The 15,215-nt window shown below is 37.4% G+C and overlaps 1 protein-coding gene across 5 annotated transcripts in view; it reads left to right on the forward strand.

The window, feature by feature from the left end:
* The window catches only part of WDR49 (WD repeat domain 49), a 194,064-nt gene that overhangs the window by 95,209 nt on the left and 83,640 nt on the right, over positions 1 to 15,215 (forward strand). For all 5 annotated transcript variants that reach the window (XM_031663599.1, XM_031663600.1, XM_031663598.1 and 2 more), the window contains exon 8: positions 431 to 664. In XM_031663599.1, coding sequence (XP_031519459.1) covers positions 431 to 664 — 234 coding nt within the window. The remainder of the gene's footprint in view (positions 1 to 430; positions 665 to 15,215) is intronic.

The raw sequence follows: 15,215 nt of genomic DNA on the forward strand, positions 1-15,215 counted from the left end.
AGACCTTTGTGATTGGACTCACCCAAATAATCCAGGACAATCTCACCATCTCAAAGTCCTTAATTTAGTCATATCTGCAGAATCTCTTTTGCCACCTAAGATAAGGTTCACAGGTTCTAGCAATTAGGATATGGACATCTTTGGGGGACTATTATTCTGCCCACCACAAACACATACTAAATGCCAAGCCTTATACCAAGGACTGAAAGAGAACCCAGTCCCTTTCCTGGAGGAGCTTACAATTTAGGAGATATTTAAACAGGTGACTGAAATACAAAATAATAGGTGCTATGACAGAATTGAGAACCAGTTATCACACTGTGGAGGAAACAACTGTCTGCCTGGTATTGAGGGTGAGATGGAAAAAAATTGGCTACAAAATTAGAATTATCTTTGACATATTGAAATGATTTTATCACTTTTCATCCAGGTTTTGAGACTCTGGGATATTCAACACCAGCTGTCCATCCAGAGGATAGCTTGTTCTTTCCCCGAAAGTCAGGACTTCAGATGTCTCTTCCACTTTGATGAAGCCCATGGACGACTTTTCATCTCATTTAATAACCGGCTAGCATTGTTGGCAATGAAAAGTGATGCCAGCAAGAGGGTGAAAAGCCATGAGAAAGCAGTCACTTGTGTTCTTTACAATTCTATCCTGAAGCAGGTAATGATGCTTTCTTTTCTTTCACTCTCCTAATAGATCTCCAAGTCCAGAGGCTCATTTACTTCATTCGGTTTAAGGTAAAATGGAAGACAAATATAGTAAAGGCAAATATGGGAAGAAATGATTTAATAGCCTACTTTTCTACAACATACAATCAGGTAGACCCAGAGAATGAATTTCATTTTCAATAGTAAACCCCAAAACAGTAATGAAGTTATAAGGAATTACAGCATTCCGGCTAAAACAAAACAACCTGTAAGATAATCGAACTTATCTTTGTTATCTGCTAGTCTTGGGCCAGATACAAGTAGCCCTGCTTATAAATTCCTTTTATAAAGATACCATCTTCCTGTATCGCTGTGGAAAGTTCTGAAATATGCATGAAACATAATTAGCAGAGATCCATTTTGCCAGCATATTTTACACCAGTGGTTCACAGTGGCAGCCTGGAATGTATTCATAATAAAATGATTCAGTTAAATGTGATGCCACTTGGTATGCAGCACGAGTGTTGTTTGTCTCCCCACCACTTTAATGACGCTTCGCAGCCTTGGCTTAGGGGACCATTACCTGCATCTCAATGAAGAAGCAGGGCTCCCCTGGAGCAGAGTTGCTGCACAGACCACAGCCCTTCTTGGAGGAGAGGGCGGCCCAGCCAGTGAAGCCAGTGAGCTCAGTGTGGGGCAGCCTGTGGGTGCCATGAAGGGAGCAAGCAGCATCAGAGGTTAGCCTGCTGCAGCGATTCCCTCAGGCCTGATGGTAACAGCACAGCAGGAGCCAAACAGAAGCTAGTCTCCAGCTTGCAGCCAATTAAACAGTAACTCAATCCATTCTTTCTTTTCCCTTCTGCAGAAGTTTCTGCATTCACACAGAAATGACTAGTGGAGATTTTGTGCAAGGGGTGGAAAGCTCTTTGTTAGTAATGAGTAGTGTGCCATGTCACTATTTAAAACACTGTTTTCTGGTTATTCTAGGAAATAAAATCACTTAGAAAACAACTCATTTTGAATTCCATCTGTGGGAAAACATTTCCTGCTAAATGTTTTACTGAACTTTATGAAGGCAACCAGTTAATTTGACTCCCTGGTGGCCACTGAAAGATGTATTTGTTTCCAAGAGAACATTCTCCTAATTGAGATCTGCAAAGTTAAATGCTAAATTTGTGTGTAGATGTTAAAATCCTATGTTGTCTGGCCGTAAGATGAGCAATATTCCCTGAGAAATTCAGGAAATTAGACACAAAGAAGATCTGGATTTATTTGGGGCACAAAGACAAAGCCAAGGTAACTCACATACATGCAACTTATAGACAACCAAAGAACAATGTACATATCGTATATGATATAGGAAGTATCACTATATGATTGAGTTGAGTATTCACACCTCTACTTGCTGTGAATAACATAAATAATGATAAGTATTGATATGTATGTAAAGCACATAGAGCTGTGTATCACATACCTTAGCATTTCCTATTAGCTGGTAAGCTATAGAAACATGAACACTGTATGTGTTATATTTATAATTATAAAAATGTATTGCAGAAAAGTGCAAAGAAAATATCACTCACATTCCCATCAACCAGTGATAACTTATCATTTTAGAGTAATTAGACAAAGCAAATAACACAGTTTTGAACAAGTGTCAGTTGCCAAGGATGAAGAATTAGAGATTAATAAACTAGTTTACTCCCCCAGTAGCTCAGGAAGATTCTGCTCTTTAAGGGAAGATCTGGGTCCTACCCGTAGTGCTGATAATTGCTGGACAGGTGCTCCTTACAGGATTGTGGAATGAAGGAAGGGAAGGGAGACATATTACTAACAAGGAAACAGTAGAACGCAGTAAAACGAAGTAGAGGTAAAACCGAAGTGCCCTTTATGGAGAGCGATCAGTTCTGCCTGGGGCCAGTGTTGGTCACATTTCAGCAGAACCCTGAAAGCTAAAATCTCTAAAAGGAGGAGGAGGTAGTTCTAGACCGAAGATACAACGTGAGCACCTGCAAAGAAGCTTGAGCACTCACAGTGCATTTTTGGAGAGAGGGTTTATTTTGGGGTGGCAAGTTTGGGAATACTTCACAGACATTGTGGGAGTTAAAGCAGTAAAGGGATCTTAGGAGCATATTGATGGCCATTCGTTGAATGCATCACTGTCTGGTCTTGGAAAAGTAAAGCATAGAATTGAGATTAAAACAACATTTTTCACAGTGTGATCTTGGACCTCTGGGAGACTCAGATTCTCTCAGGGAATCTGGGAGGTCAACACTATTTTCATCATAATATTAATTTATTGTTTTCTTTCTAAACTTTCATTCTCTCAAAAGTGTACAGTGGAGTTTTCTAGAGGCTGCATGATGTGTGTTGTGTGATAACAGCATTGCTCTTATGACTAAGGGAATGTGTGCTGTTATATTTTTGTGCATCACTGTCTCCCTATAAATGTCTAATATGGTAAACATATATAAAAATACAGATCGATCTATCTGTGTTATATATGTGTACGTGTGTGTGTGTGTGAGTGTGTGTGTGTGTGTGTGTGTATTTCACATAAAGCTATTTGGATTCTTCAATACTTTTTAAGAATGTAAAGGAATCCCAAGACCAAAAGTTTTCAGAACTGCTGGGTTGGAAATATGTGGGTTCAAATTCTGAACAGACTGCTTAGCCTGTCTGAGCTTTAGTTTGCCAGCTTCTTAAAATGTGTGTGTCTGTGGGGGTGTAGGAATAGTAATGGGAATAACATGTGCCTCCCTGGCATTGCCTTGTTAGGACTGAAATCTTGGAAGTGTCCTCTTGTCTCTCATGCTGCCAGCCCTGAAAGGTTCTTTCAGGTCCCCCACACCACATAGGGCGAATGTCGCTGCATTATGACATCTCCTTTTCTTATTAACTTCTTGAGATTCTTTAATCTTTATGTTAACACTGTGGCATGTGCTAACAAATGTTAGGAAGAATTAGAAGGGTGAGGACACCCTGAACTGCAGTTTGTCCCTACCCCTGCTTCTCCTCAGGAATGCCCCTTGAGGTGGAAAAGTTGTTTATCCTCCTCCTTCTCTTCTTCACCATTGCAGTTTCGTCTTGTAAACATTTAGTTGCAAGCCTCAGCTTTGGTCCTTAGCTCCCTGAAGTCTCCAGAGCCATCTCAACCCACACTTACTTCTCCTCTTCCTGAGCATTGGCCACATTTTTTAGTTGTTTTCCCAGTTAAACACTTAACTAAACTTATTTCTCTCTCTTCCTATGTTTTTGGTGTGAGGGGAAGAGCCTTTATTTCCATTTGTGTTTTCCCACAGCTCCAACACTGTTCTGATCACAAAATGAATGCTCAACTACTAGACTTGATAAATTATTGCCATTTTTCATGTCAAGCGTAACAGGAAGTCATGCTTTTTCAGTCCATGGTCTCTTGATCTTTGGTTATTTGGTTTGGTGTCTTTCTTGAACATTTTCCCTTTGCTTGAATTTAATGAAAACCTTCCCTTCTGTTGTCATTTCAACATGTTGCCTACACTTTATTATTTCTTTGTATTTGAACTTCAGTGGGGACCCAATATAATTCCTATATAAAAGCAGCTTGGGACATTTCCGTGACTTTTATTTATCTTCCTGTCTTTTGAGGCCCTTGTATCCTCGTCTAGGAAAGTGGTGTTAAGCCATGCAAAGCCTTTTAAAAGAAATCATATACTTTATTTCACCTGGCCAAGTTTTTTCTCACAGCCAGCAGCACAACAAGTTGGGACTGGATGAAGGATTCCTCTGGAATGTACAATTTGGAAAGAATTAAAGCAATCCTATATCCTGGAAGCAGATCTAATGAACCATCTCTGCACTCAGTTCTTATGAAGCTTTTTACAAGAAAACAAAAGAAAACAAAAAAACACTCATGAATTTGGAAAATTTTAAAACATGTATTTCTAGATATATAAACTAGAATAGATGAAATATTTGTGTTATCACAATGAGTCTCATCCTAATGATGTAGGTTTATGTATTTTTGTAAAATAGATAATGTTTCAGTTTTTTGGGAACCTTGAACACATTTATAATCAAGCTAGACATTTAGGTGTCATCAAATTTCAATAGACTAAATGGTATTTACAATTTTTCTTATCAAAATAACTTTTTTTTTTAGTAACTGCTGCAAAATGTTACATGATTATTGTAAGAAATTAAAGCAATGCAGTAAAACTCAAATACAAAACTATTGCTGATATCAACGTATTCTAAACATCTTTCTGTGCCTAGACTATTTTACATAAACAAGGCTCTGTAACATACTTTTTTATTCAATAATATATTAGAATATATTTCCTTGTGGCGAAATGTAGAGCTACTTTATCATTTTTAAAAGGCAGCATAGTAGCCCATTGTATATATGTATCATAATATACTGATCCATTTCCCTTGATGTAGACTTTACTATTACGATTTTTTTTTTGTAGATAAATACATTGATACTTATGACTATATCGCTTTAGGGTAAATTCTTAGGAGTAAATTTCTAGGCTAAAGGATATGAATATCAGATAATTTGAGAAACAAATTGCCTCCTAGAATCTTACTTTTTTATCCCTCTTCTAACCTCTAATATATTAATCACATACTTGGTTACATGAAGAGATAGGTCAGACAGTGATCACCTGGCTTATTCCAAGAGACCTCCTGAGATTCTCTGTGGGGTTTTCATAATCCAGAAGCATGCTGGCTTTGCAAATTTCAATACTAGACCCTCTTCACTTTATCTGGCGTGATGCTGTTTCTTGAGGCTTGATTATTACACTATCTACAAACTGCCAAATTATTTATTAAAAATGGGGGCTGGTCCAGGTCACAGCCATAGAGTGGTGGTGCCCTTACCTTTGGTTGCTTCAAGATTAACTGACAAGCAAATATTTATCATCTTTGTTTTTTTGAGACAGAGTCTTGCTCTGTCGCCCAGGCTAGAGTGAAGTGGTGCTATCTCGGCTCACTGCAACCTCTGCCTTCTGGGTTCCTGCGTCAGCCTCCTGAGTAGCTGGGATTACAGGTGTGTGCCACCACGCCTGGCTAATTTTTGCATTTTTAGTAGAGACAGGGTTTCACCATGTTGGTCAGGCTGGTCTCGAACTCCTGACCTTGTGATCCACCCGCCTTGGCTTCCCAAAATGCTAGGATTACAGGCATGAGCCATTGCACCTGGCTTTATCATCATTTAATTGCAGCTTTTTGTTTCTTTACTGTGGCACAATATAAAAATATATCAAAGGTAAACACTAAAAAAACTTTCTTGTGAAAAAATTCCATTATGTATACATGTAAAGCATCTGTACAAAGTTATTATCTATGCCATCATATTCAAAATTTTATAGTAAACTTTTCCACCCTTAACCTTATTTACAATTTATAGTTACCTTATCTTAATTTAGATGATTGCAGTCCAAACAGCTCCATGTATACGTATGCATGTCCAAAATTTATAATAAACATGTGGCCTTCCATTATTTGAAAAACAAGGGATGAGGTATAATTTTCTCTTGATAGCATATCTTTTGTCCTCTTTTCTGCACATACTTTTTTGGAAATTGAGGGTATTTGAGAACCCAAACAATTCAATTGGTGGTTCCTTTGGTAACTGTAAAATCGGAGAAAAGAGGACAGGCTTGAGGGAAATTTATTTCCATCGTACAAGACAGTCTACCTTTTTAGGACTTACGCTTAGTGCAAACTCCGTGAGTTTCTTTCTTGAACAGAACTGGATTTACACAATGAAAATTTTCTCCTTTCCTGCCTCTTTGCTGGGCACCAAGCGACATCCGTTCTGTTAATATAGTTGTGTTTTTTGTTGTTGTTGTTGTTTTGGCTAGCTTAAAGCTGTAATTTGTTATATGTCAGTTCTGAGGCTGTGTGCTGTGGTCACTTGATAAGAAGTTCCTAGTTTTAGAGGTTATACTAAAACATACGCGTACATACACACATACATGTCCGAACAGATACACATTTATTTAACGTGATTAGTTTGGAAGAAATAACATGTTTACATATTGAAAAATTCAAAACAACAAAAAGGAATATGGCAAATATTTTCTCTTATCCCCCTACTCAGTTTCCTTTCCTGTAGACAACCAGTTTTATGACTTCCACAAGCAATGTTTAAGGGCTATTCTACTCTTAAACAAGTGAATATATATTTTTCTTTATATATACAGTTGACCCTTCAACTTCACTGGTTTGAACTGTGAGGGGTCATATGTATCTGATTTTTTTTTTTTTTTTTTTTTTTTCACTGTGTTGTCCAGGCTGGAGTGTGTAGCATGATCATGGCTCACTGCAGCCTCGAACTCCTGGCCTCAAGTGACTGTCCTGCCTCAGCTTCCTGAGTAGCTGGGATTACAGGCATAGCCACCGTGCCTAGCTTCACATGGATTTTTAAAAATGAATGCATTGGAACTTTTTTTTTTGATATTTGCAACAGTTAAAAGAAATACAGATAAATCACCCAGAAATATAAAAAAATTAAGAAAATATTATACATAGAATGAACTCATAAAAGATATATATATATATATATACACACTAGCCTATTTTATTAGTTAGCACCATAAAATATACAAAATCTATTATAAAAAGTTAAAATTTATCAAAACTTACATATTCAAACACAGACTGTACATGGCACCATTTGCAGTCAAGAGAAATGCAAACAAAAAGATATAGTATTATATCATAATTGCATAAAATTAACTGTAGTACAGACTGGGTGCAGTGGCTTATGCATGTAATCTCAGCACTTTGGGAGGCCGAGGCGGGTGGATCGTGAGTTCAGGAGTTCAAGACCAGCCTGGCCAACATGGTGAAACCTTGTCTCTACTAAAAATACAAAAAAATTAGCTGAGTGTGGTGGTGGGTGCCTGTAATCGCAGCTACTCGGGAGGCGGTGGCAGAGAATTGCTTGAACCCAGGAGCCAGAGGTTGCAGTGAGCCAAGATAGCACCACTGCACTCCAGCCTGGGCAATGGAGCAAGACGTTGTCTCAAAAACAAACAAACAAACAAATTAACTGTAGTACATACTGCACTACTGCAATGATTTCATAGCTACCCCTTGTTGCTGTTGTGGTGAGCTCAAGTGTTGCATTTGTTTAAAATGCCATGTGATACTAATCATCTCCAAATGAGCAGTTGCTCTCTACATTAAATGACCTGTCTCAGGAAAATGTGATCTCTCGAACTTCTTGCATATTTTCATCTTGTTTATTGCAGTACCATAAACTTTGAATAATACCATGGAACTCATAAGAAGTGTCACTAGGGATGCTGTAAGTACTACCAAGAAGCAGAGAAAACTGATGACATTGCAAGAAAAGTTGAGTTGCTTGATATGTACCATAGGTTGAGGTCTGCAGTTGTGGTTGCTTGCCATTTCAATATAAATGAATCCAGCATTAGGACCACCATAATAAAAGAAAAAGAAATTAATGAAACCATTGCTGTAGTTACACCAGCATGTGCAAAAACCATATATATTTTTTGTGAAATATCTTTTTACCTCATATTGAAAGTATAGGTCTTATGTGGGTGCAGGTTGCTATAAGAAAGACATACCTATAGACTAATATGATTAGAGAATGAGCAGTTATTATACAATAATTTAAAGCAAAAGAAAGGCAAAATATTCTAAAGCTGGAGAATTTAATTCCAGCAAAGGATAGTTTGATAACTTTAGAAAATAGTTTGGTATAAAAAATATCAAAATAACAGGAGGAGCAGATTCTGCCAATCAAGAAGCAGCAAATGAGTTTCCAGACACCATTAAGGAAATCATTGAGAAGAAAGAATTGCTGCCTGAACAAATTTTTTAAGCAGATGAAAATGCCTTATTCTGAAAGAAAAATGCCACAAAGGATGTTTACTAATAAGGAAGAGAAGCAAGCATCAGGATTTAAGGCAGGAAGGGATAGGCCAACTCTGCTATTTTGTGCAAATGCAGCCAGGTTTTTGATCAGGACAGCACTTGTCTACAAAGCTGCTAACCTCTGAGCCCAGAATGGAAAAGACAAACATCAGCTGCTATACTTTTGGCTGTACAACGCGAAGGCCTGGACAATGAGAATGCTTTTTCTGAACTGGTTCCTTCAATACTTTGCACTTGAAGTCAGGAAGCACCTTACCAGTTAGAGACTGCTTTTTAAAGTTCTTTTGATATTAGACAATGCCCCTGGCCCCACAGAACCTCATGATTTCAACACTAAAGGCATCAAAGTGATCTACTTGCCCCCAAACAGAACATCTCTAAATCAACCTCTAGACAAGGAGGGTCATGAGGACGTTTAAGGCTCATTACACATGGTACTGGGACTTTATGAAAAAGACCGTCAATGCTATGGAAAAGAATCAGAATAGAGAGAACGTCATGAAAGCCTGGCAGGGTCACACCATTGAAGATGCCATCATTGCTATAGAAAACGTCATGAGAGCCCTCACACCCGAAACAATAAGTTCCTGCTGAAGAAAACTGTGTCCACATGTTGCACATGACTTCACAGGATCTACAACAGAGCCAGTCAAGGAAATCATGAAAGAGATGGTGAACATGGCAAAAACGGTGGAAATGGGGGTGAGGTGAAGGGTTTCAAGATATGGATTTTGGGGAAATTCAAGATATGATAAACACTAAATCAGAGGAATGAACAGAAGATGACTTGATGAAGAGGAGTGCTTTCAAACCAATGACTGAGAAAGAAGACATAGAAGAAGCAGTGCCAGAAAACAAATGGACGTTAGACAATAATGGACGTTAGGCAATCTGGCAGAAGCATTCTGATTATTCAAGACTGCTTTTGACTTATCTTATGGCATAGACCTTTCTACAATATAGGCACTGAAACTAAAGCACATATTGGAAGAGGGATTGGTACTATTTGAAAACATTTTTAGAGAAAAGAAAAAGCAAAAAAGTCAGACAGAAATTACAAGATGTTTCTGTGAAGTTACATCAAGTGTACCTGCCTCTCCTGGCTTCTGCCTCCCCTTCCACTTCCTCCACCTCTTTGGTCTCTGTCACCCCTGAGACAGTAAGTCCAACCCTCCGTCTTCCTCCTCCTCAGCCTTCTCAATGTGAAGAAGACACAAATGAAGACCTTATGATAATTGACTTCCACTCAACAAATAGTAAGTATATTTCCTCTTTCATATAATTTTCTTAATAACATTTTCTTTTCTCTAGCTTCCTTTGTTGTAAGAATACAGTATGTAGTACATGTAACATACAAAATGTGTATTAATCAACTGTTTATGTTATCAGTAAGGCTTCTGGTCAATGGTGGAATATTAGTACTTAAGTTTTTTGGGGAACAACATTATACATGAATTTTTAACTGTGTGGGGGGTAGGCATCTCTAACCCCTGTGTTGTTGCAGGGTAAACTTATTCTTTGAAATAGATATGTAATATTTAATAACTCAATATTTAAGAATATATATTATTTTATAGGTTTTTTTTACAAAAATGAGAGCATTTTATGTGTACAAACTGCTTTGTACATTGCTTTTATACGTAACAATACATCCTAAAGATAGTCTTATCTCATTACCTAAAGAGTGTCCTTGTTCATTTTCACAGTGGCATAGTATTCCATTGCATGCATATTCCAAACTTTGTTTAAGCATTTAGGTTAGTTCCAGAAGTTTTTGTTACAAATAATGTTGCAGTTTTTCACCTTGGGCTCAGAACTCTGCACTGATGAGAAAATACCTATAGGATAAATTCCTATAGTTAGAATTATTGGGGCAAGGAATATTCACATCTGTAATCTTGACAAATGTTGTCAAATGCTCTCCATAAAGCTACACTAAACCAGTATAGGAGAGGACCCTTTCCTCAGCCTCTCTCATCATCACAGTCTTAACTGTTTTTAGAAGAAGATTTTTAGAATAAGAGAACTGATGGAGTTTTAGAGTCAGGCAGAGTTCCCAATACTTTACACAGACTGGTTGATTCAACTCCTCAAGTTTCAGCTTTCTTATCTATAAAATACTAATTATAATACATCCCTTGCAGAATTTTTATTAAGAACAAGTGATATTATATATAAAGATACATGAAATAAAGCAAGGGTAAATGCTTAATTAATATTAGCCAAAAAGAGGAAAGTTTGTTTTTTTTTTTCCATTTTAAAAATTTGTTCCCTAGTTCTTATGGGAGTTTGGTAGTTTTGGATTGTTTTGAATCTCTGTGCACCGACTGCAGGCAATGACTCCTCCCTTCCCTCACACTGCTTAAGCCTTGATGGCTTCCTTGCTATTCCTTGAATGTGCCAAGGACACTGTGCCTCAGGGCCTTTGCACTGCTGTTTCCTTTGTCTGCAACTCTTTTCACCCAAGTATCTGGTTGGCTCACTTCTTCATCTCAGTTATGTCTTTCCACAAATGATTCCTCAGGGAGACCTTCCCAGATTCCCCAATTTAGCACCTACAACAAAAGCCCTCTGCTTCCTTCTCAGCCATATTTTCCTCCATAACCTTTATTACCACCAAACATCATGTGTGTGTGTGTGTATATATATATACACACACATATACACACACATATTACATATATGCACATGCATTTTACATATATGTGTGTGTGTGTTTGTGTGTGTGTGTGTGTAGATAGATGTGCTTTTTTCCCTGATCTTGTTGCCTCTCTCCCTAGACAAAATGTAAGAACAGAACTTACTCACTGCTGAATCACTAGTTTCTAGATCTAGGGCCTTGCATATTACAGGTATTCAATACATTCAAATAATGAATTTGAAAGAGCAGATTACCAATTAATTTAAGAAGAGACAAAATCCAATTAGCAAGATTTATAAATAAAGAATGGCTGCCCTAAAATATTTGAAAAATTTGTACCTGTACTCTGAGACATCATCATTCTCTTCACCTCCCTATTCATTGAAATGTGACTTCTAGAGATTTTCTACAAAATGGAAATAAAGGAAGTAACCTATTTTATATTATAGGATCATAAACAGCACCAACTAAAATAAATAAAATCATAAACAGTGATGGAATCAAATATCTCAACCCTCTGTTAGCTCGTAGCATTTGCTGCTGTAATTTTTGGTTCCTGTTTTTTTTTTTTTCTTAGACCTAGGAGTTGAAATCCACATGAAAGACAACTAAAGTCCCTACTGTTATTGGAATAGCAATAAGACAATTAGGTAACATGAATACAACCTCACATATCTTAGAATTGTCTGATTAGCTGTGACAGCTTCAGATGAGAGAAACAAAATGGAGACACATATTCCTAAACAGTTACTAACTGAAGTACATGAGAGGCAGACTGTTCCCATCAGAACGACGATCGACTGAGGAGGCCCACGTGCCCTGGAGTGTGGTTGTTAGCACCATTTTCACTCTGCAGAGTGTCAGGGCCCCATCCTCGTCAGCTGAGGTCTAGCCTGGTAAGAGATAATCAGAAATAAATTGCAAACTTAAAGAGATTTGGTATCATTAAAATGTGGCATAGAAATGTGACGCCAGGACTTATTCCTAGGCTTTATTGCTGATGAAAACAACTTGCCAAACACAGTTTCCACTGTCATGAAGTGAATCCATTTTCTTCATCTGCCAAGTAATGTTAAATGTACTCCTCTTTCACTAAACTTCGAACGCCTTTTCACCTGTATTGTTATTCTTGTATTCCAATATTGTCATAGTGAGAGGAGATTCTGGTTAATACTGGTTGGATGTTTGAGACATAGTCAGTTTCAACACACTGTTTTCCTGCAAACTGCGCCGTGAGGCAGACTGCCATAAAATGAAATCAGACTGGCTATATGCTGTTATCATGACTGATTTAGATTTCATGAGAAATTGTTAAACGAGTAGAGAAAGGTGATGAAAACTGGTGAATAGTATGTTGGGGCTCAGTCAGGTGGGCAGGGGAAAGAGTATAAAATGGCAAAAAGTGAACATTACTAATTCCTCATTGAATATCTACATTAGATAACAATGGTGAATGATTAGATGCTTTGAAATGTGGGTGATGCCCACCCCAAACAGGTAATCAAGTCTTTTCTTTGAACATGGCTCTTTTATTTCTGTTAGGGAAATAAAAAGTACCATCTTTTGGTACTGAAATGGCTAACATATAATAGCTGCTCAGAAAATGCTTTTTAGTACAGCTAGATCAGAAGAATAAGTTCTAGTGTTCTATAGCACTATAAGGTGACTATAGTTAACAACAACTTATTGTATATTTTCAAACAGCTAGAAGAGTGGATTTTGAATGCTTCAACATAAAGAAATAGTAAATGTTTTAGGTGATGGATATGCTAATTACCCTGTTTGATCATTATACATTGTGTACATGTATTGAAATACCACACGGTACCCCATAAGTATGTAGTTATTATGTGTCAATTTAAAATAATAAAAACAAACAAATAAATCCAAAAAATGCTTTTTAATAGAAATAATAAAATCCTTCACAATCTTTAACCTTTTCTTAAAAGACCACTATCAAAATTTTCACGTAAGCTTGGCAAATTATACTTTCATGATTTTATCTTTAATGAATGTAATCCAACTTCCTAAGCACTTCCGTGAGAAATTCACAAGTATAATTCAAAATTTCAATGTGCATCTAAAATCTGGTTTCTAAAATATAATTTGTCTACATTCACTGTCATAGTTGGAGGAAAGCAAGATACTATTTTTCTTAAATTGATTTGGATATGCACAGTGATACAAGCCTAAGAGGTTAGGTAAATAAAGCTTAGATGGCATAGTAACACTACTTAACTTTTATGGCTTATTTATGGCTATGCCATGCACTGTGGTAAATGCTTTAAAAATATTAGTTTGTTTAAACTTCATAACAATGGTTTGAAGTAGTTACTATGAATAACTCTGCTTTACAGATAAGGAAGTTGAAGCATAAAGGTAAGTAATGTGCTTGACCTTAATGTCCAAGGTAGAAAAATAGTGAGGCAGCTGACATTCAAACTTAGGCATCCTGACTCCAGATCCAGTGCTCCTAAACACGGTGTATAGTGCACAAACACAATCAAATAGAAACAGTTAATGACATGGGATGATAATTAATGTGTTGTTACATTATTTCAAAGATCCAGATCATTTGGTCTTAGAAATTACACAGTAGTTTAACAATGGTAATTAAATATTTAAGGTACCTTTGATTTCAGTGAGAGAAAATGTGTAGCATAAATACAGGTTTACTTCATTTAAGAAATTGTCTCATTAAAGTTGTAATTTCAGAAAAAGAAGGGCTAAAAGGATCATATGCTCATTGTCAGTTCTTTGTTTTTTTTCTGTTTTTTGTTTTTTTTTGAGACGGAGTTATTTTTTGTCACCCAGGATGGAGTGCAGTGGTGCGATCTTGGCTCACTGCAACCTCCGCCTTCTGTGTTCAAGCAATTCTCCTGCCTCAGCCTCCCGAGTAGCTGGGATTACAGGTGTGCATCACCACGCCTGGCTAATTTTTGTATTTTTAGTAGAGATGGGGTTTCACCATGTGGGTTAGGCTGGTCTCGAACTCCTGACCTTGTGATCCACCCACCTCGGCCTCCCAAAGTGCTGGGATTACAGGCATGAGCTACTGCACCTGGCTCATTTCTTTGTTGAGATACAAATGTTGCTAAATCATGGCCCTTTCTTTCAATTGTTCCCCTCCTTTGTACCCCAGAACTACTCTATTAGGTGAGAATCTCTTACCTGTACTCTTACAGCAGCCTCCAAATGGTTTTCCCAAAACTCCAGTTTATTCTCCATACTGTTGCAAGAAGTATTTTTACAAGTCAACCAACAAAAAATACTATATTACTCTTTCCCTTATTAAGAACAATAATAATGTTTTTAACCTTTTAGATTAATCATTGGCCCCCAATGATAATTGATGAAAGCTGTGGGCCCTCTCCCAGTAAAATTGACTTTATACATTACTCAGTATTCTCTGGAGCTGCTTACCAGAGATTTCTAAAGTTTCATCTTCAGCTTGCCTCCTCGTTTGAAATCCCACCATATTTGTCACTTCAAATACTCTGCACTCGGGCTCCATGAAGCTTTGCATTGTTTCTCATTCTTGGAATATTCTCCAAGTGCTTTCCTAAGTGAACTGTTAGTTGTCTGGAATACTGTGCTGGAATAGAGGAAGACCTTACGATGTGGCTTTCTATGTCTAGAATTCAAATCTGTAAGTTTGGGGACATTGTTAGCTAATTACAAACTCAATTTCATCATTGGTAAAATAATGGTGCTAACATTATTTCATAGAGTTTTCGTAAAGACCCAATGAGATTATAAGTGAAAGGGCTTGGGGTACATCTCATAATAAATATATGTCTCCATCTTCAATCCCAGATCAGTTATCACCTTCTCTGTGAATCCTGACTTGCCCCTTGCTCCTCCACTCCCTAACCCAATCCCCCACTCCAGCAAGTGGACTTCAGGTTTTCCACTCTGTGCTTCCACAGCACCCAAAGGTGATACCTCTAAACTTGAAACATTGTTTAGCATTTATCTGTTTCTTGCCTGTTTCTTCATCTAGACCAGCAGGTCATAGGTCAGC

Source organism: Papio anubis, chromosome 2, assembly GCF_008728515.1.
Source record: "Papio anubis isolate 15944 chromosome 2, Panubis1.0, whole genome shotgun sequence".
In the NCBI taxonomy this organism is placed as follows: domain Eukaryota; kingdom Metazoa; phylum Chordata; class Mammalia; order Primates; family Cercopithecidae; genus Papio; species Papio anubis.